This window comes from Nelusetta ayraudi, unplaced genomic scaffold (assembly GCF_046127955.1).
Source record: "Nelusetta ayraudi isolate G7.1 ecotype Tasmania unplaced genomic scaffold, CSIRO-AGI_Nayr_v1 ptg000011l, whole genome shotgun sequence".
Lineage (NCBI taxonomy): Eukaryota > Metazoa > Chordata > Actinopteri > Tetraodontiformes > Monacanthidae > Nelusetta > Nelusetta ayraudi.
The window spans coordinates 1,965,001-1,986,648 of NW_027466061.1; the positions used below are offsets into that span (position 1 = coordinate 1,965,001).

General features: G+C 41.0%; 1 protein-coding gene across 7 annotated transcripts in view; it reads left to right on the forward strand.

The window, feature by feature from the left end:
* The window catches only part of igsf9bb (immunoglobulin superfamily, member 9Bb), a 60,804-nt gene that overhangs the window by 15,523 nt on the left and 23,633 nt on the right, over window positions 1-21,648 (forward strand). For all 7 annotated transcript variants that reach the window (XM_076019978.1, XM_076019983.1, XM_076019980.1 and 4 more), the window contains exons 2-7: window positions 734-925; window positions 6,705-6,851; window positions 14,166-14,317; window positions 14,503-14,620; window positions 17,773-17,914; window positions 20,752-20,897. In XM_076019978.1, the coding sequence (XP_075876093.1) occupies window positions 734-925; window positions 6,705-6,851; window positions 14,166-14,317; window positions 14,503-14,620; window positions 17,773-17,914; window positions 20,752-20,897 (897 nt within the window). The remainder of the gene's footprint in view (window positions 1-733; window positions 926-6,704; window positions 6,852-14,165; window positions 14,318-14,502; window positions 14,621-17,772; window positions 17,915-20,751; window positions 20,898-21,648) is intronic.

Consider the following 21,648-nt stretch of genomic DNA (forward strand, 5'->3'; position numbering starts at 1 on the left):
ATTGTTTTCTTCTCTGTTGTAAAAGTATGACTTGTTTTCATTTATTTCCTGTGTGTTTGAAACAACAGATATCAAATCAAATATACCATCAGTTAAACAACTCTGATGGTTTAAAACATTGTTAAAATTGATGATAGATGTACAGCATGTGTAAATTCTGAGTGTATATATTCTTATGTGGTTGCAGCCATATTTTGTACAGTGGAATCACTCTCGGGAGCCAGACCCACCTGCTGGTGCGGTTTGAAACACTAACTTTTGGACTGCGGTCAGCTTGAAAGAGGATTGGTCCTGGGCCTGACGCTAAATAAAATGTGGGCGTGGTTAATATCATGACATTGGTAAATGTGAACGTGTGGCGGCCATAATAGCATCCTCAAAAATCTGCTTGTCCTTTACAAAGTTACAGTATGAGGTGGTCCATTCAATTTATAACAATGAGTAGAACACACTTAACTGTCTTAAGATCTCAGTGTAGTCAAACATTTCTTGGTCAATAATTAGTGGTTACTGAACTGGTGAGACACAGTGTCAAACTGTGTTATTAAGGCTGATTTGATTCCAGCCTTAAGTCCCCTTTAAGTGTGTTACATCACAGGCACTCATAACTATGCTGCACCAAACACTTCTGCATGGCCCTGCAGGAGCCTGCAGCAGATGTTGCAGATGTTGCAGATGTTGCAGATGACCTGTGACCGTTGAGCTCACCGTGCTTTGATTGTGTTGCTCTCAGGTGCCCACGGAGTGCGAGAGGAGCCCCAATTTGTGACAGCACGTGCAGGAGAGAACGTCATCCTGGGATGCGACGTGTCCCGTCCCCTGAACGGCCAGCCCTATGTGGTGGAGTGGTTCAAGTATGGAATGCCCATCCCATTTTTTATCAACTTTCGCTTCTACCCTCCTCATGTGGACCCGGAATATGCAGGTAAGAAGGCAACAGTCTTTGGCAGCTACTTCAAATCAGTAGTAGAGGTCAGCCTGATACACTGTTAGAAATGTCAACCTGAGGCTGGTCCTCTCATGGTATCATAGTTAATGCCAGTCATATGTGGAGCAGGGCTGTGACAGTGCCAGGTGTTCAGGTGTTCACGCACAAGAAGTGGGTGTCTGTTGACTGACTGGACAGATTGCACCAACAGCTGGACTCATGTCATAATTATTTCAATAAAAAATGTTTGACTGAATCCTGGTTTTGTAGCCTCAAGACTTCTGCTCCTGTTTGAAACAGGATAGTTTTAATGATAAAGTAAAACACTTTATTTACTCTTTCTTTACTGTTTGGGCCCTTTTGTTCTTTGGCCCAAAAATAGTCCATCACTAACAGGGCAATTTCAATAGTCATGCAATCTTCCTTCTTCATAAATACAGGTCAGTTGGTGCTGTCTAACACCTTGTCCCAAAGTATAAGTAATATTTTGTGTGACAAAAAAACCCCAAACTACCTTTAGTGTTGTGAGTTGGGGGAACTCCCAGTGAGGGAGATCTCTGTCATCCACCTCTCCTGCTTTTGAAAGTGTTTTTAATTCCCTAATTCAGACAATGTTTTACATTGCGCTGCACTGCATTAAATGCTAATAGTGGTATTTATGGAAAGTGTGACTAAGTCATCAAATTATCATGTCTGCTCATTCCTTCTATGTCTTTTTTCCACACTTGCACTGCACTGCTAAATTGCTTGCAGGAGACTTGTGAGGGGATCCGCACATGATACTTCCTTATACTTTATAATGCTGTCAAACTCCTGGGGATTAAAAGTGGCTTGACTGTATTTCACTCTTGCTTCTCAACGTGCCTTAAGCAGCAAGTCAGTCTTGGACAAGCGCTTATGTGCTTATTCGCTGTAATGATGACTGCTAACTGCAGTGGACCTGGACTTCCAGGCTGTACTGTGTCAGAGGAAACAAGAAAAATGGAAAGACTAGCAGCAAAGCCATTAGTGGATGTTATTACTAAGTGAATTCAGAACATTTTAATTCAAATACACTTCAGTAAACCTTCGGGGTGAAGCCTCTCTGAGTGCGTCAGGATGTTTTGTGTTGGCTTTGGTGAAGTATTGAAATGTTGGAGGCAATGAGATAAAGCAACAAATCCTGGTCAGAGCTGATTAAGAATAGTTGTTAATGAAGTGCCATGTTCTTAAAAGTGAAAATGAACTCTGCTAAACTCTGCCTAGACATAGAATTAATGGGATAAAATTGTATGTGGTTGTATTCTAATCTGAAAAGTCAGTACATTGTACAATGGTTACAATAAACACAAACTGATGAACAGGTCTGTAATCATAATTGTAGGACCAAAAGAACATATACAAAATAAAATAAAAACCTTAAGAATATTGTTAAGTTATTGATATTGTGGACGTTGGTGGAGGATGGTTTGACAGTAATTGTACCGAGTTAATGAATGAATTGTATTTGATTGCAGAAACCATTGCCATCATAAAAAGTGAAAAGTGTTAAGAAAGAAAAGAAAGTAAAGCATGATGTGTTGCCATTTTTAGAACAGAATGTACCACTTACTATTAAACTATAACTTGTTTATTGGATGTGTAGAATCATGACGGATTTCCTCTGATAATAAATCATATTACCGTAAGTAACTGCCCTTTTTACAATGATAATGAGTACCGGTAACTTAGTGATCTCACCCACAGAAAATTGATTCTCTGCATTTGTCCCACCTTGTTTGTGCTTAACTTTCAATACACAGAAATGTTGCCCTTCATGTATTGAAGAACCTTAGTGAAGTGTGTTTAAGGTGTGACTGTACCTTGCGTGGCGGTGTGATTATATTATTGCTGTTTGCTGAGATGTCGAGCTGCTCTGGAGATGCCTGTATCCAAACCACGGTAGCTGTTTTTGGAAGAGCTTTTGAACCACCGAGAGATGCACCTGTTTACTTCACACTCTGTCAATATACAAAGCATTCTCTTTGATCACGCGCGTGGCCCTCTAACTACCAAGTGTTATACCCAACCAAAATAGAGGTGGCATATTTACATGTTGTTGTGAGCTGTTAAATCTTCACTTGTCCTGACAGAGTCGGTTCTGGTTTGTCTCATCAATTACAAGGCGTAACACCAGGTACTCTTTCAAGGATAATCTTTCAAATAGAGCCTGGAAACGCTTCATCCCTCCCCTCGTTTGTGACTGTGTTATGTTAACAACAAATAAATACTTTGGAGTATGATTGTTACTGATGGAATGACTGAGAGCCGAACTTCGAGACGACACAAAGGTTTAGGAGATGGTCTGGCTATACATCACCAAAAACTATCAGTTGCTCTTGGAGGTGTTACACAGTTTAGGTTTGCAGTCATTGCAGATTGAAGCACTTATTGCACTGCTGCATTTTCCTCAAACACATGACAATCAGCCATTCTGTAATTGCCTTTAGTAGTTTCTATTAGAATTACTTTTGTAAGCTTTCACTTACAGCCATACGAAAATTTGTTTTGCATTCATGGCATTGGCACATACCAATGAAGTCGTGTTGATCTTCATTTGAATTACCACAAGCTTCATTTTTGTTTTCACTTTGCAGTGTAAAACTGCATTACATGTGGTAATTGCCGGTGCAGGGGCCACTGTACATATTCTAACCTAAAACGAGAACTGTGCAGCTAAATTAAACCCTTTTGATCTGGACAATAGATATTATACGCACAGCAATACTTGCGTGTTACCCTGGCTAAGGTCATATTCTGAATAAGTCATTGCCATGGAAACAGCACTTTATCCTTGCCGTAACGGCGGCAAGTCTTCCTCAGCTTGCCATCTCCTTTCATTGTACTCGTCCATAGTTGACCATGTGGAGGAGAACACGTGCTATTAAAAAAACTAAATGCTAAGAAAACGCAAGGCAAGATTTTTTTCCTTCCATCTTGTCCATCTCCTGGGCACAATGGCAGTTTTTGCTGGAGGAAAAATGGGCGAAGGAATGCAGGTACCTTTGTCATGACCTCTGATGTAATCATCTCAACATGCTGGCTCATGTGGAAGGGAAAATGTTGCCGTAGCGTCTGTCACGTTAACGCCATATTTTAAGAATTTTTCAGAATGCGGAGCCTTGGGAAAGTATGCTCGTACATGTGACTTTATTTAAGAGACAACTGTCTGTGAGACGCTGTAAGTGTGTGTGTGTGTGTGTGTGTGTATGTGTGTGTGTGTGTGTGTGTGTGCTTGGCTTACCACTTGTCACTGTCACTGAACATTTTTCATACTTGTGCTGTCTGCCACTTGTCAGTGAAAATGTCAACCTCCGACAGGAGACAATTTCCAAACATCACTGGATCTTCTCGAGGAAAAACTGCTTGATTTTGAACAGACACTGGGAAAAAAGCACTGGCTTGCCGATGAGCGCTGGAAGTCGGTTTGGCACATGGTGAACCTTCGGAAGCTGGGGCTCCTCGTACAGTTAATACTTTGGGACACTAGGAATGTAGCAGTAAAGAGCGATAATATGACTGTCAACAGTTATTACTATTTTGTGACTTGACTTATTTTCAACTACCGTAATACTGCCAGTAGTGATTCTCCAAACGCATAGATATAACTCTACTTATACTCCATCCATCCATTCAAATAATTATCAACTTCATTGTTTAATTTCTGTTTTTATTTTTAGAAGAGGAACTGAAAGAATGATGGTTTGACATTGTACATGTAAGACTTGACAGTTGACCATTCGGCCCTTGACACCCGTTTAGTAAGGTAGTACAAACAGTTTATCTGGATAACTGCTGGTGATGTTGGGATCGGCCAGGTGTTTCTCCTCATCATGCGTTTTTATCACGCTGCTACTCACCAGAACCACACTCCTCTTACTTCTCCATCCTCCCTCTGCACATCAGAATTAAGTTCAAAATTCACACTTGATTCCAGGAGGGCTTTGGTCTCTGACAAGATTGAAGTTCAGAATTGATTTGACTCGTACAGCTGTCGCTTTTCAAACTTCACAGCATGGATGCTCTACCACATGAGGCAGGTCCATTCTACCTGTTTAAATCACCGTTGAAAATCTTTATTTAAAAAATAATAATAATTTAAAAACATTTATTGTCTTTTCTCCTTTTTTTCTTGGTTTAATCTCTTTTATGTTCTTTAAGTGCTTTAATGCTAATTTTTGCCCAGTTAACTATGTGGTTTAAATAAGTGCTTTCTAAATCTATTTGGATAGGATTGACTAATGTCTTTTAAAGCATTGTGTTTGTAATGCCATATCTGAAGTGCATTAAATTTTCTTTGTCTTGGCCTAAGAGCATTTCAGCTCTCCTCGTGGCCTATGCCCAACAAAAGTAATTACAACTTGCCCAAATTGACAGTGTTAGAATCCTCTCATTGTTCTCGTGCTTTTGATTCCAGCATCATAGTTATTCAATGGCATTACTTCTCTTTACAAAGCCGTCATTTGCAGCAAATCACTTAATGGAAACATGCCACTTGTGTTTTGCTTCATATTTTTTCAATGTTTCCGATGTCTTCTCCGTCACAGGATCATTGAAAGGCAAACATGAATCCCCACTTTCACACCAATGGACAACTTAGATTAGACAATTAGTCCAATGTGTCTGTCTCTGTCTGACACTGAGAAAAATGCTTCGTTTAATTTTCCTTTTGTAGTAATTCTTCCAACAATTCATTTGTTCCCTTTCAAAGCTCATTTTTAAAGCAATCCAAGACTTTTGTTCTCCATATTTTTTGCATGACTGAAGTTGTGAAAAGTCCTCATGAGTGCACTGATGAAAGAGCGTCACAATTTGTTTTGAATGTTTCGAGTATTTTGTCAGCAACATTTTTTAATGAGGGCAAACCGATTGGCAGAGAGACTGCGGCAGTCTGACTACAACTTTATCTTCAACGTTCTGAGTCTCACTTTGTCAGTGTCTGAAGTGCGTGACCTCAACTTACCTTGAAAAATAGGCCATAAACACCATTTTGCTGCATTTTCACTGCTGCTAATGTTGCTCAGTATATTCACCTGGTGCATCCCTGCGTAGCGGGAATTGAAAAATCCAAACAACAAATGCATCAGGATGAAATCCCACAATGTGGGCAGGATGGGTTTGAATGTGAGGATTAATGAGGAACAGCCAAGCTTTGATAATTCTGATGTTTGAGCCGTCCTGCGAGCCCTTTGCGTACCCTTTATTGCCAATTGCCATCTGTTGTGATCCGGTTGCCAGATTGCCCAGAGCGCCGTCATCAATCCCCATTCCCTCCAAGCTTTTCATCTGTAAAAGTAAAACGTAACCCGACTCACCGCTCACCAAGGCAACCGCTTATATCTGTTCTGACGGCCTGTGACTCCTATGTGACCCTCAGGCTCCTTTGTTGTCATGTTGGCCACTTCCTTCTCCTCAAAGGATGCAATGACCTGCCCTTGCCTGGGTGCATCTCCAAAATAGGCCACCGCACACACGCGGACATAGAGACGCTTCAGCCTCTGTCAAGCTTCGGTGACAGATTTCTCTGTGGCTATACATCTTGTCGCTCATTATCCTGCTTTGGTGATGGTTGCGCTTTTAGCAGCGCCTCGTTGACTCTGTAGATTGGAGACTTTGCTCCTGGAATCTTCACAGGTCACGTGGTGGTAAATGCCAAACTGAACCATATGGTCTTTCCAGGTATTTAAGCATTTATCCGTCTATGTATTTTTTTTCTTCTGTTACAATCCCTTCTGACACCTTGACTCTGCCTCACCAGGCCGGGCCAGTCTACATGGCAAGTCCTCCCTCCGGATAGAGAACATACGCTCCGACGACCAGGGCTGGTATGAGTGCAAGGTGCTGATGCTGGAGCAGCAGTACGACACCTTTCACAATGGCAGCTGGGTGCATCTAACTGTGAATGGTGAGTACGCCGCCGCCTGCATGACACATGGCACTCGCTGCCACTTGGAGAGCGGCTCCTCACCTCGAAGTCTGAATGTGAGATTTTTGCACGCTGGGGTTCTGAGCAGGTTTAGTTTCCATTTTAGGACACAGTTTTCTTACAGTACTCTGAAGGGAGAACCTGGCAATCACCCTGAGTGGAAGAAAACCAAACGTGTGCAAACACTCGTGGGACTTTCCCCACAAGCGAGAATACTGTTGTCTTCACTTGGCAGCTCAAGTAGTTTTGACGAGACACGTCGTCAGACACGGCGCTGGTTGCTGTGGTAACAGACACACCAGTGGCAGTCCTGTATCCTATTGGTCATGGCGCATTAGCTCAGTTTTCATCAGCGTTGCTTGCATTCTGTTTGACTTTGTTATCCCACAAGTGTCCTAAGAAGTCAGCCGTTTTCTCTGCTGCGTCTTTCACTCCACTCTGTGATGTCTTGCTGGCACATGGCAACAGTCTCACTGTTGAGGAGTGTGTTTTGCACAGCACACGGTTTGCCTTCTCCTGGTGGTAAGAACGTGTTACAGGCCTCCTCTACATCTGGAGTGCCCCCCAATAACGTTTGTTCTGATTTGACACTATTCCAATGCACTTGAACTGAACTGAATTGATTGAGCTGAATAACATTTCCATAAACTGTAGGCTTTGCACGATCACGATTTTTGTGCCGATCACCGATCAGTGAGTTTAAATAAACCGATAACCGATCACCGATCCGATCACGTGAGGAGCAATATTTAAATTACTTGTTTATGTACTTATATACTTATGTGCTGTTTCCTGAGTATCAATAAAGTTGTTTGCTTTAGCATCCGTTTCGGAGTTTGCTTTTCTTTTTCTTTGAACTCGACGTGCTCCTCCGTGTGTATCTTTTCCAAGTGCCTGATTAAATTTGTGGTGTTGGGATTTTTTGCCGACGCTCCCCCGCGAGGTACTGTAGTGTTGCATATATTGCAGATGGCTTGTGCCATGTCTGTTTCTCTCACTTTGAAAAACTTCCACACCTCCGACACGTTTGTTTGTGTCGCCCATGGACGTTGCTGTCGTGAAGATTCAAAGAAACTTTATTGTCCGTCACATAGCGACAGTACTCAAAACAGGAAGAGGCATGAAGACGAAAATGAAGTTTTTCAAATCATGAATCATTAGCTCTCGGATACAAACAAATAAACATGTCGATGCTGTGAAACTACTTCGGAGTAAATGAGACAGATTAAAAAAGTTTCAACACGACCATGACGTCATTGATCGGATCGGTGATTTATGACACGACGCCCGATCACGAACATTTCAAAAAATGCCAAATATCGGCCGATCCGATACAGCCGATATGATCGGTGTAAAGCCTAATAAACTGTTGATGCTACACATCTACACAACATCCACACATGCATTGGCAGGCGTAGAAATGGCAGAGGTGAGGCGAGGCTTAACGTTGATGCACATTCCATATCACATCATACATTAAAGCTGTTTATTCGTTCCAGTGCAGCAGCAGTATTGAAATGTCTCAGCATAAATCACATGGACTTGCTTGATGCAAAACTAGCATTCACAGATGGAATGGCGATGACTCTTCTCAGGTGTGTTTTTACAGCAGTGTTTTTCAGATTTTGTCAGCAAAATATTTCAAGGAGGGCAAACTAATTTGCGCTGTCTTTGTGTTGTCAGTGTCTTTTGCAAAGTATGCACTTAAAAAAAACAAAACAGAGTTGGCATTCAGAGGGTGGTGGAAAAAAAAGGAAGCAGCGCCGTTGCTCTCTACAGCTCCCTTGTGTTTACACAGACCTGCAATTCTTTTCATTCCCATGTAGTATGAATTCCAAAAAGAACATCCAGAAGGAGGAGCTGTTTACGGTGTAAAGATTAAACATGGCGTTTTTGGTTGGAGCAGACATCGTGGGTAGTGACTGATCTGTCGTTACAACATCTCAAATGTTTTCTCACTTCCTTTAGGCAAGAGAGAGTGGTTGGAGACTGAACATGGCTAATCTGATGTAAAAATAGCCCAGCGCGTGAGCTGACCTATGTCAACCAATTGGGGGGTCAATGGTGTAATTGTGATGTTCTGCGGTGGCTGTAGTCATCGGCATCTCTTCATTAATTTGTCCCTTCCCTTTGAATGAATATTTCAATTGAAAAGAAACAAAGCTTTTCTCTTTTGGCAGAGGCTTCCTATTGACTGAATGATTCACAGCTTAGCTGGACGGACAGACGGACAGACAGAGAACAGACAGAGAACAACCTGGGCCTGCTGCCGGCGTGCATTGAGTTATGGCACGAATGCCATGCCACAAATAAATGGCATGTATTCTTAAAATACATGAGATATTCCTTCACTGTAGCGGGAGATGCTGTTAGTGTAAACACAGCCAGGATCAGGGGATTAAAGCAGAACCCTGGGAGAGCCCTGTGTTGAAGGCTAAGTCTGCCTCAGCCTATGAAAAGATCTTTTTGCAGGGGAGGAGAACTCCCTCACAGTGACTCCTGGTATTTGTGTTTAGTGGGCCGAAACACTTGGCCACCGCTATGTGAGGCATGTATTACTGGGAAAAAAACAAATTGTGTGAAAGTGAAAATCTGTCACGCATTCAAATTTTCACTTCTATTTACGCCACTCATATACCTTCTCCTCTGTCAGTCTTGTATTTGCACTTCTCTTACTTGCTTAAAACTCATTGATTCTGAACATTTTAAATAAATGTGTCAGAGCTCTATATATGACACACAAATAATTCTTCTCAATTATCTTTTTTCTTGAAAAAGTAAAAAAAAAACAAAAAAAAAACACCAATTAAGCATATTGTACTACACAGCTTTAAAATGACCATGTTAAATACTCTGAGAGTAAGCACATTTCAATGTATGGTTTACCTTCTAAATATCTTTGGTCCAGGATATTAAGACATAAATAAAGCATTATAATTATTCACAAGAAAAGCTAGTTGTCTTGTTAAGTTGAAGTAATTCAGAATATTGAAATTAACCTTAGAGTCTTTCCCCTTTTAATTTTGTTTTCATGTTGATCTCAGTGTAGTTAAAAAGTGATTTTTTTCATCCATTTAATATTATTTTAAAAAATTTCTTTAGAATAAATATCGCAGCTCCTCTGTAAATTATTTGAACATCCTTGTACATTTTTTTACCATAACAATAAAGCAAGAAAAAAATTGCTTCATTTAATGAAGACAAACCAACATTCGTCATGAAGAAATAGGAATTGTTCTTTCCATTGCCTCTCTGGGACATATGGTGTCCAATGGGACCACCAACAGATGATGCACTCAAAGCCTCGCATCCACACTCAAAGTTATGTCATTGCGGGGAATAATGCAGCGCAAACAGACTGCATATTATGCAACCAGCCTGAACTTTGTGTATGTGTAACGCTGTACCTGTGGCTTCCATCGAGCTCGCATATGTGTGTGTGTGTGTGTGTGTGTTAGTGTGTCAAACGCTTTAGCAACTTTTCCGCCACCATATGGTTGCTCCCGTGTTCAGATTCTGCAGCGAAAGAATGCTGGAGGTTCAGGGTGCTGCTCCATTCAAATGCCGCACGGAGCTCCAGCACTGTTTCTATTTTTAGATCCTCCATTTGCAATCCACCTCTCCCTATCATTGTCAAACATCAGTGGCTGTCAGTGATTACTCTGTGCACTTTAGCTCTCAGCCGTGTTGCCAGTGAGGAAAGGATGCATATAGATTCAGGGTGAGATGCATATAGATTGGGGATGAGTGCCACACTAAGCGGTTGCTTTTTTTTTCTTCCTAGAAATTGACACCTTTGCTTAATTCCTGTGAACTTTTATCTCCTTTGTAGTCTTTCTGTGACTTGGTTAAGGAGCTAGCCAAGCAAAAGAGGCTAATCTCTCTTTTTGATAGAAATTGAGAGCAAACACAACCAATATGTCACTGTCACACTACAAGTATCTATATTAAAGTTCAAATATTATTTTGAAAGGTAGAGCAAAGCCAAAGACTCCAGACATTACAGCCAATTACCGATGACACACCACGTGCAAAAGTCCGGAGATTTTAAAATTCCTGCTTATTGAGGTCTTCACAGGAACGAACACTCCAACTTGAGTGTCCGTACCTTCTTAAATAATTTCAACCCCCACTGTTTTTGTTGCTCCACCTCTTCTACCAAGGCCCCAGTCCAGCATTAGGTGATGCCAAAGGACCAAGGATCATTTCTCCCAGGGTTAGTCTTATACTGCTGCTCCTAAAATAGCTCCAGCACAGCCCTGTGTTCTCCACTCCTGTTTCCCTGCTGCAGAACTCTGCAGTGCCTGCAGCCTCTTTCTCAAGCTAAATACTTTACAAGGTCTTTCTTTCCCCTATATGACAGCGTTTTTGTATTTTTCTGTTTCCTCCCATTGGCTGTTTGTAAAGGTCCATATGCAGCCAACAAACCTGAAAACTTCCACAAGCATGTCCACATCATCACAATATAAAGCGACATTGTAACCATGATTCGCTAAGATTCCATATTTCTAGCTAAAAAAAATAGTGTCGGTAAAATTCAATCACCGTGTATTTATGATATATTGGTACATGGTTTTATAGAAAAGACTTACAGGAGTTGCTCTTATCATACATGGCCTGTTCTTAGGTTGCCTGATGTGAGACTTGACTGTGATGACATGGAAGGAGCTGTCACCATGCTGTGCGGTGGAAAATCGCTCCTACTGCGCCAGCAAAGCTTCAGTGGCGCTCAGTCAGTCACACCTCAGCTCAACTCACATTGAGTGCCCCCCCCCCCCCCTTACCCTCACCCCCCATCCCAACACTGCAACATGGCCAAAGGGAATTCTGGCATTTTATGCTTTTTGCTCTCCTAACATCCAGCTTTGGCACAAGGGCATTTTTCTTAAGCTGCTTTCTGAACAATAACAGGAATAATCCTGAGTTCATAACAAACAATCAAGGTTAATTCATGTGACCTCCGGCTGTGATACAGAGGATCAGAGCATTTAATAACACGCGAAACTCTGAACACCTAAAACTCCAATCAGTTGATCCAGCAAAGTGTTCATTTTGATCTTAACATTCAGTCTTAATGTATATTTAACATAGCAACAAAACCACCATAAAAATGTAGAGACGTTGTGATTTTAGTGTTTCAAGTGTTGCTTTGCATTCGTCCAATTCTCCCCAAATCTCCAAACTCATGTTTCAAACTCAAACTCTGTAGACCAAATCTGGCTCGCAACGTCTTTTTACATTTACAATATGAAGGACACAGTAACATAAAGTGTCTGATTTACTTTCAAATTAAAACTCATAATACTGCAGTGGTACACCCGCTCAAATCTGTGTTAACTTTGTGAAACTATTTCTCACTTCATTTAAAACACTACAGTTCCCAGTGCTAAGAACTACCAAAACATATTATGACTCTTTGATTGCAATGGAACCTTGCTGGTGTCATGATTCAGCAGTCTGTACAACTACGCATCTGTTCCTCCAGATGAATGAAATTATATAAAAGTGTCCCAACAGATATATATTTTCCATAATCAGTCGATGGACAACAAAATATTCTGAAGAGACTACATTTGCAGAAGGTGGTCTTTCTTTGTGTGAAGGATTGAAAGACTCCTTCCTGTGGCAATGAAACTGTACAACTCCTCAGTGTGAAACCACTGTTCACAACATACATTCACTCCCACCTATTTTATAGTCGACTGATTGTTTTTCACACTGCGAGATTTGCAGTTATTGCATGCCTCTATTTTATTTGCTCTGTGTACAGAGTGGTGTTGGTTGAACGGAGCACGGAGTTACGAATAGAATTCCCCTCAGGATTAATAAAGTATTTCTGATTCTGATTCTGATAGCTTAAAAGCATGTGGTTGAAGTGTTTTCTTTACCGCATGGCAGAACGTGTGGGGTGGAGTGGGCACTATTGCTTGCTTATGGAAGTAGGGATATGCTACCAATTCAGAGGTCATGGGATAAAACATGCAAGCAAATCAGATTTTGGTTCTAAGGTGATTAGATTCAGGATATTAAAATGGGAATTATGATAAGAGTTTGTACTGAATTGAAGAGAATGATAGCGCTCTGTTGCACATTAGTCACATTTTCAGGGTGGCAGTGGTGGAGGGGTGTAACAGCGGAGTTGAAAGTCACTGCTTCAGTGTGTGTTTGGTGGCACCATGTGCTGGTTGTCTTGTGTGATCATCCCTCTGCCTAATCTGCAAGGCTGCACTCTGAGCCAAAGGGGATTTGAAAAAAATGTTTTCACACAAAGCAGCACGCCTGCCGCATCAGTGGCTCAAGCCACTAAAGCAGCGGAAGACAGTTTGTCTTCAACCGGTGAACCCATCAGTTTTGTGATTTAATAAATTCTTGCTTTCCCTCTCTTGCATAAAAATGAAGTCTGATTATAGTTTTAAACAAAAATGATTTGAATTTAAATGAACCTGCTCTTGAAGGTTAGCAAGTTTTTCCTTCTATGAAAATATATATATTTTTTAATTTATGCTTCAGTCCCTCATTGATTTATCTCTGAACCTTTCAAGCATGAACCATGGCTTCCTCCATCAGGACTTGAACAGTTTTTATTTTATTTAGGTATGAAAACAGCCACAACAACTGACCTTTCTTGTTTTGTCACTTTGATGTGAGACACATTCCCCTTCAAGTGTCTCTCATTGTAGGCGGACCAGCAATGTTTGACAATTTGTCACTTTTGTAAATGGACTTGGTTGAAGATAAGCAGGGGTGCAATGGGTGCAAGTGTATCAGGTGACTCTGCTGTCCACTGTGTTGGGTTACGTGCAACTGTGCCATGAAAACCCATTCATATAAATATTATTTAAAAAAATTAATATCTGCCCACTTTCATCCCTGTCATGCACGAATGGTTGACAAGGAAATGAAATCTAATTATTAAAAGTAGAATATTCTTCCTTGACAATTTCATGCACGTTCACAACCACATAAAGTGGTTTCTTATAGCAGTCAGTTCCCTCTTTAGTCTTTTGAGTACTGGGATGTACTAGTACATCAATGTATTGGGTCAATACAAATTTCTTAAATTTGCACTGTGTTCAATGAACGCATTTTTTTTTTTAATTTAAATTTCCACAGTTGCATATTTGCATGTTGCATGTGTGAAAATATGCATCTGTAGCTCCAGAGTATCTGGTATTATATATAGTAATATATGGTATATGTTTCACAGTGACTGTCTGGGAAGATGTGTTGTGTGTGCTGATTGGTGAGGTCCTGATTGGTGTCTAAACTTTCAACTGTCTTCTGACCCCGCAGCCCCGCCCACTTTTACTGATACACCTCCACAATACGTTGAAGCCAAGGAAGGGGGCAGTATCACTTTGACCTGCACTGCCTTCGGCAACCCCAGACCGTCGGTCCGTTGGCTGCGTGAAGGCAGCCTCATGGTTAGCAGTGCCAAGTATAAGGTACGCTAATAGCCTCACTCGCTTACTTCTGTCAGCCTCTCTTTGCATATTTGCCGTATTTACACATGACCCACAAGTTGTCTCAGTGAGTAAAGAGACGAGTCGAGTTCTGTTGGAAATTCTCTGTAAGATTGACGAGGTAAATAAACCGCATTGAATAATCAATCTGTCTGTGCGCTCCAAAGGTGTCTGATGGAAGTTTGACGGTGCTATCTATCACTCGCGAGGATCGCGGGGCCTACACATGTCGAGCCTCGAGCCCCCAGGGGGAGGCCGTCCACACCACCAGGCTGCTAGTGCAAGGTACGTACAAGAACATTTACTGCTGACACGTTTCTGAAATTGCTGCACTGCCTCCGGACACTGGTGGCCAACCAGTTGCTCCCTTTCTCACTGCCCCAACCGCCTCACTTTTCATTTCTTTTTCTCTACTATAAATTATTGCAGCAGATTTTTAACAGAACACAAGTCCACTGTGATGCCTTCAGCAGCTGTTTGGCTACTATATAATAATAGATAATAATAGAAACAAAGTCTGAAGATTTAACGAGTTTTGCTGCACTCTGACACGGTCACTTTGATTTCAGCTCAATGCTTGGCGGGCTGCATGACACTGTATTTACTCCTATTTGTGTTGAGGGTTCAGGAATGGATACTGTAGTTGTTCAATCAATCAATCAAATTTTATTTATATAGCACCTTCCAACAGCCAAACGGTGCACAAGGTGCTTTCCAGAGTTAAACAAATAAAAGCAATTACCAATAAAACAGTTAAAATACAGCGAAACTGTGAATAAAAATACAAATAAGAAACAAGGGTTAAACATTCTTAAAACACAAGTGGAAAACCAATAAGCTGCAGTCCAGCCATGGCCATGTATAAAATGCCAGCCTGAATAAATTACTTTTTAACTTGTTAATACATTACACCTGTCAGTTGAAGGTACTCAAGTCACCGAGGACAAAAATCCGAAGAATCATTGTATGAATTATTAGATTTTATACTGCATCTTCTTTCTTTTGAATGCCATTCAAAACCATGCAGTAGAGTTTTTGTCATGAATTATATACCATTTTTTTTCATATGAAAATATATGAAAAAAAATCATAAATGTGGCATTTAGATTTAAAACTCTAAAGATTCTGCTTTCTTTAGAACCTGATAACTCAGAAATTGCTGTCATTTCCACTGATGTTCAACTTTCACAGCTTCATGGTCAATCAGTTGCTGAATTTGTCAGGCATGCTGCCATATGTAAATGAATCAAGTGGCAGAGTGGAATTGAAATAGTGCATGAAGCAGTGACTAGACAACAAACAGCTATATTTCACAACAGGAACATTAAGTACCAGATTGAGCAGGGCATATGGAGGGAGTTCTAAAAGGCCCGACTGAGATTCTCAAAGAGCAGTGCAGCGTTTCACACAAAGCCTTTTCACTCTTTCGTCCTTCTCTTTCTTTCACTAAGGCAGTCTTCTGTCAGGCCAGTCAGACACCTACAAAGGCCACAAGTCATCTAATAAAGTTAGCCTCAGATGAATGTACATGATGTACATGTGGCCATGACGCCATCCGAACTGAGACCTAAGCTCTGCGTTGTTACATTTTCCCCCTCCGTTTTCCTGAGATAACAAGCTTCGTGAAATGTTCATTGCATTCATTGTATGTTCAAGGTCCAGGCTCTGACCTCATCGATCGCCGCTGCAGTGGGACTTTAACCTTTAACCTTTTGCATTGACAGTATAGAGAATGAAGAGAAATCATACATAACATACAGCCTGATAGTTTTATTTCCTTTGTTTTTTTCAACTCACCATTTATTTTGTGTTATTTATTTTAGAAAAAAACTGATTAGTTTTCTGGAAATCTCAAGTTATTATTTGTAATCATTTCCTTTGATAACTGTGTTGTGATGTTGAACCCACAATGTAGTCTTTTTCATTTGCTAGAACTCTTGAAATAGTTTACAACGGAGGGAAAACTGAGAAGTTACAACTACATTTATTTCACCACTGTGCTGGACAATATTACTGTAAATTCTACACAAGCAAGCTGGCATTAGTGTTTATTAGGCTCACATAGCTTCAATCCAAACTTCCATCTCTAACTTTTTGAGCTCTGAGATAAATTGCAAATGATAAAAACCAATAACCAATACCGATAAATACCAACACTATGTGTCCAGTGCATGCGTTTCCGCCTTCATCAGTGGTAAGCCAGTCGGCAGAATTTTTGACCTATGCTGTATAATTTACTGGGGCGATTAATAGAAACCCTCCTGGAAAGCCATTGAGCTGTAGATCAGCAAAGACGCGACAGTGCCAGCAAATCTAGCACTCAGCTGGTTCCAAATAGGGCGTGTTGGCACATGCTTGCACACACAGCCACCCAAACCACATTTATCGGGGAGGGGCCACTAAGGGGTTGGCAGATGGCAAATGCTGGAGGATCAGGATGTGAACCAGAGATCAGTCCTAGCATACGGTTGTGGCACTTTTTGGTTGCATCACTGGCTCAACCAGGCTGTGAATGTTTATGTGTGTGTGTGTGTGTGTGTGTGTGTGCACTTAGTTAAAATTATGTTACATCAAGTTTTTGGATTGGTCCTTGATATACCATGAACCTAAATGGTTTGTGGTTTGTTACTTTTCTTTTTAATATTTTATAATAAATGTAATTGAAGGGAACTTCTGTTGCTGAAAGGGGTTTATCCTCTGATTCAATGTCTAAAGGAGCCAAAGTTCTGGCAGGAGATCCACAGACATTTGTCTTCTTTTATCTAACTGGCCACCCATATAACCCAGATGCTCAGGGTATGGTGACTGCCTTCTTTTAACCCGTTTCAATGAGTCTTTTGGGGCATTGGTGTTTTCCCCCTCAAAATTCTGCAGCCTTTTGTACTTGAGTTGATTGGAGGAAGCTGAAGATCTCTTTGACATTTGTTCCATTTCTTGCAATTCTCGCCCAGCAGGCTCCCTGACCTACTGATTAATTCTATCTTATCCCCTCTGTATAATGAATTCTGTATTAGTATAATTGGACTTTGAAGTCACTTCCACATTTGATCATGAGAAACAAAAACATAAGACATGCTGATAGAATAGAATGGAATGGAATGGAATGGAATAGAATATAAAAAAACATGACTATGATGTAGTTAAATGACAAATTAAGCAAATAGGTTTTATTTAACTCCCATACAACCTTCTATTGGTTGCTGTTGTCTACATGGTCACAGCCTAGTGCAGTTGAAGTATTCTGGTATTTAGATATATATGCAACGGTGGAAATCCATCTGGCTAAGCGTCACATAGTGGGTTCTGATAATCAATAAAATACATTCACCCTCTCGGTGTTCACTCTGCATGTACGATAGACCTCTATACAGTTTAATGTTTCATCATCTCAGCAACCTAAATTCCAAATTCATCTCTGTTTTGTTTTTTTTCAACAGGTCCCCCATTCATTATCTCACCACCAGAGAACATTACAGTGAACATTTCACAGGACGCCTTCTTCACCTGCCAGGCAGAGGCCTACCCTCGCAACCTCACCTACACCTGGTTTCTGGAGGAGGACAACGTCTTCTTTAAGAAGTAAAGATAAGATACAACCCTGTCCCTTCTTTCCCCGGAGCTGCGGCGTGTCTTCGTGCACATAGTTGGACGCTGTTTTGAGAGATTGAAGTGCACTTGTCCATGCGGCTTCCCCATCCAGTGCCTTTCAGCCACAAAAGCTTGAATTTAAGTTAAGTTCATGATGCGTGTTAAAGTCTTTCATCTTACATCACTACTTGCTTCGCCGCACATATTTTGAAGGCGTCTGAGTTGGCCGGGCTGAAACTAGCTGTCATGCATATTCACATTGTATGTGTACAAAAGGGAGGTCTTATTTTTATTTTATTTGGCAGTGCCATTGCATGAGAACTGAGAAAGTACTGAATTATGCCTGGACACAATGCCCTTAGCTCCCTTTTACCTATTTGACGTAAGTTTCATAAGATCTATTTCATAAGAGATATTTAGAACTGACTCTTAGCTCTGAATCGGAAAGAAGACAAAAGAGAAAACCCATCACCGTAGTAGTGGAATTAATTAACGTAGCATGAATTCAATTTCGCAAGTGTTCCAAGCATGTAATCGTTAATAAAAGATGCCTTTGTGAAGGTTTTTTTTTTTTCTTTTAAGATTTTTACAGAAAGGTTTTGTGGTATTAATCCCCACTTTGGGATGTTCATTACCACTCCTGAAAGTCATTAGCCCTTTTTGCATTGAGATATTTGCGAATGTTTTGGCTTAACAAAAGAAATAATAAACAAACTGGAAATGCTTTCCATCATTTAAGGTTTAAGGTTTAACTTAATGTAAAATTAGTGCCATATCATCGGGTGCATGAACACAACTGCGCTTCTCCAGACAACTCCAGCATCCTTCTCCCTGTGAGTATTATTTTGTAGATTGTGATGACCTTGTGGTAGAATGGCCACTTTGTAGTGGTCCCAAGTTGGATAATTAGCCAGTTCACACCGTGAAATGCAGGAAGGGGGCGCTATTGATGGTAGATTGGAACGATTTTAGATGGAGCCTAAAACCACTTATTCTTTGTCTTCAAGCTTTAGCAGTCAAGCAACCTTTCATGCTTTTGCAGCTTCCAATGAAAAAATGCAGAATTTTTTTTCGAAGGCTATTAATTCAGGACAATTCATCCTTTAAAACCTAAATTCCACTGCGTGCAAAACAACAACACAAAGTCCACAAAGCCTCTGGAGCAAATAAAAGATTCCACTGCATGTGGGCCGGCAGCGTTTTCTGAGCACACTCTTCAGATAGGCACTGCGTACACGGCCAGTCCACACTAATCTTAATTGAGTCTGTATGTTGCATACAGCCCACATAAAATGTCAAACACAACACACGACTTGTATATAAGAAAAAGGGACGCAACACGGACGCATTTAATGCTCAGGCAATCACAAATTGAGCTCTTTTCACATCATGTTGTCACATTTTCAGGTTTTTTTGTCACATAACAAGTCGTTCCATTGTGAGCCCGATGTGAGCCCTGGAATTTCTGTGTGTAGTGAAATTCCAGGGAATGACTTTGTAGGAACACACGTCAAGGCTCTTTTAAAGGCTTCCTTTGATTAGTGAATGTCTTTAAAATCCAACATTTTTGTTGGGTCAATCAGTGTAAAATAAAACGAACTAAACCGTGCTGAGCCACATTGGTTTACAAATGTGTTGCATCACTCCTAGATGGTGGGGTTTATTCAGGGGTTGGGGTGCTTCTTGTCCATAACTCACACAGCACCCCGGGGCTGGTGGCCATCTCACAGACTCATTAGGAATGAGTTGCGAATGTGACACATGTTGCCTTGACTACTGTGTGAATCTGACACAGGAGTCGGTCTGACGGCTTGGATTTATATAGGGATTTTCAAGGGACTCAAAGCACTTCACAATTCAAATGATAGGTCCCACAACAGTTTCAAATGACAGGTTTATAAGTCAGTGCACCACATCAGTTTTCATAGTGAAATGTGGGGTGCGCAACCCCTTGAGTGCTCTGGCACATCCCCAGGCTGCGGGATACGGAAAAAAAAAAAAAAAAAATCCAAACCAAATCGAGAGGCAAGATGCTAGTATGGCAAGGAGAATTTCAAATTTGGATTTTCATGGACAGGTACTGCAGGTGGTGTACAGGATGTTCTCTTCCCTGCCCTGAATCAACTCCTCTTGGCCTCACCCAGTTTGCACCCCACACCTCCTCTTCTCACACAGCGCTCCCAGAAGTGGAGGGGGTGGGAATCGCTGGAAAATGCTAATTGATTTATGGAAAGATCATGTTTGATAGATAAAGCAATAATATCAATCCAGTGAATCTACCCCAGTTGATGGAGTAGTCTAAAATAATACCAAATAATCTATCTGTCATAATAGTCTTTGCAAGAGGATTGTGTGATTTGGAGAAGTACCCCCCCTCCACCCTCCACCCTCAAATTAACTTTGTTTTCACCCACCACAAGCAGCAATAGGGTCCTTGCCTAGAGAACCAGGATCTTATTGTATCTGCTGGCGTCTTTTTCTTTTTTTCATTATTGTTGCTCTGATCCTTACCTGTCTTCAGAATTATCCATAAAAGTCCAGACACACTAAAACAGCAACTATGGCCAATGTTGTAAATGGTCGCCTTTTACTGACATTTAAAGGGCCAGCGGGCCAAGACATGATTATGGGTCAGGAAGTGTATTACAAAGTTTAGAGTTAACGTAATTATCTATCTATCTATCTATCTATCTATCTATCTATCTATCTATCTATCTATCTATCTATCTATCTCAAATGAACAGAATGTTCCATGAATGAATTACCTCAGAAAGTTCTGGTCTTGGGCTTACCTTGTTTTTTGTTTTGTTTTTTTCTCGTCTTTTCAGTGACCTGAAGCGCAGAGTCAGTATTCTCATTGATGGTTCCCTGATCATTGCCCAAGTCAAACCAGAGGATGCTGGGACATATACTTGCGCCCCCAGCAACAGTCTGGGCCAGCCACCGACTGCCTCTGCCTATCTAACAGTGCAATGTGAGTATCTGTGTGTGTTTTCCATGTGTGTTGCATGTTGCATTAAGCGTTATCAAACCAAAGTCCAAACTGTTGTGTATTCATGCTGAAATTCCTATATAATCATACTCTTAATGGAAGGGAAAGGACATCAGGGGAAGGCAAGGGTGTGATTTAATTGTGCGTCCCACCTTTGTGAGGAACGTTTGCTAACTTTCGAAGGTAGAACGCCTCGCTCTTATTAAAATAGAGAAATGTCTGGAATGAGACGTCCTCGAACAGAAGGGCATGTTCTTAGTCAAACAGTCAAATGTCTTTTCATAGTTCAAATACCAACCTTCCATCTCAAAGTACAGTGTGGAAATAATGAAAAGAAGTCTCTCTACCAAAATAATTTGTTAGATATATAAACTGCATGTTGTTCTATTTTATTGTTCCTCTTAAAACTTATTGTAAATATCCTCACAGAAAGAGTGCCCGTCTATTTCAGGGCAGAACTTGATTTTTCAAACTGCGTTTTTGAAACTTTATTTAAAAGCAGTGGCAAAGTTTTCAATCTGTGGCCGAGGTGGCGAGCCTAACAAGCTGTCACGGAGCCGCAAAGTCCGGAAACTGTCCGATTTGGGTGTAAAATTGCCTGGGCCCGTCCTGGGCCCTGCGGAATGAATGAACACTGCAGCAGGCTGCAGGCTAACGCTAGTCCGCTTCTCAACTCAAACACCTAATCCTACATTTGCTCCATAATCTGTTTTACATATGTTTACTTTCCCCC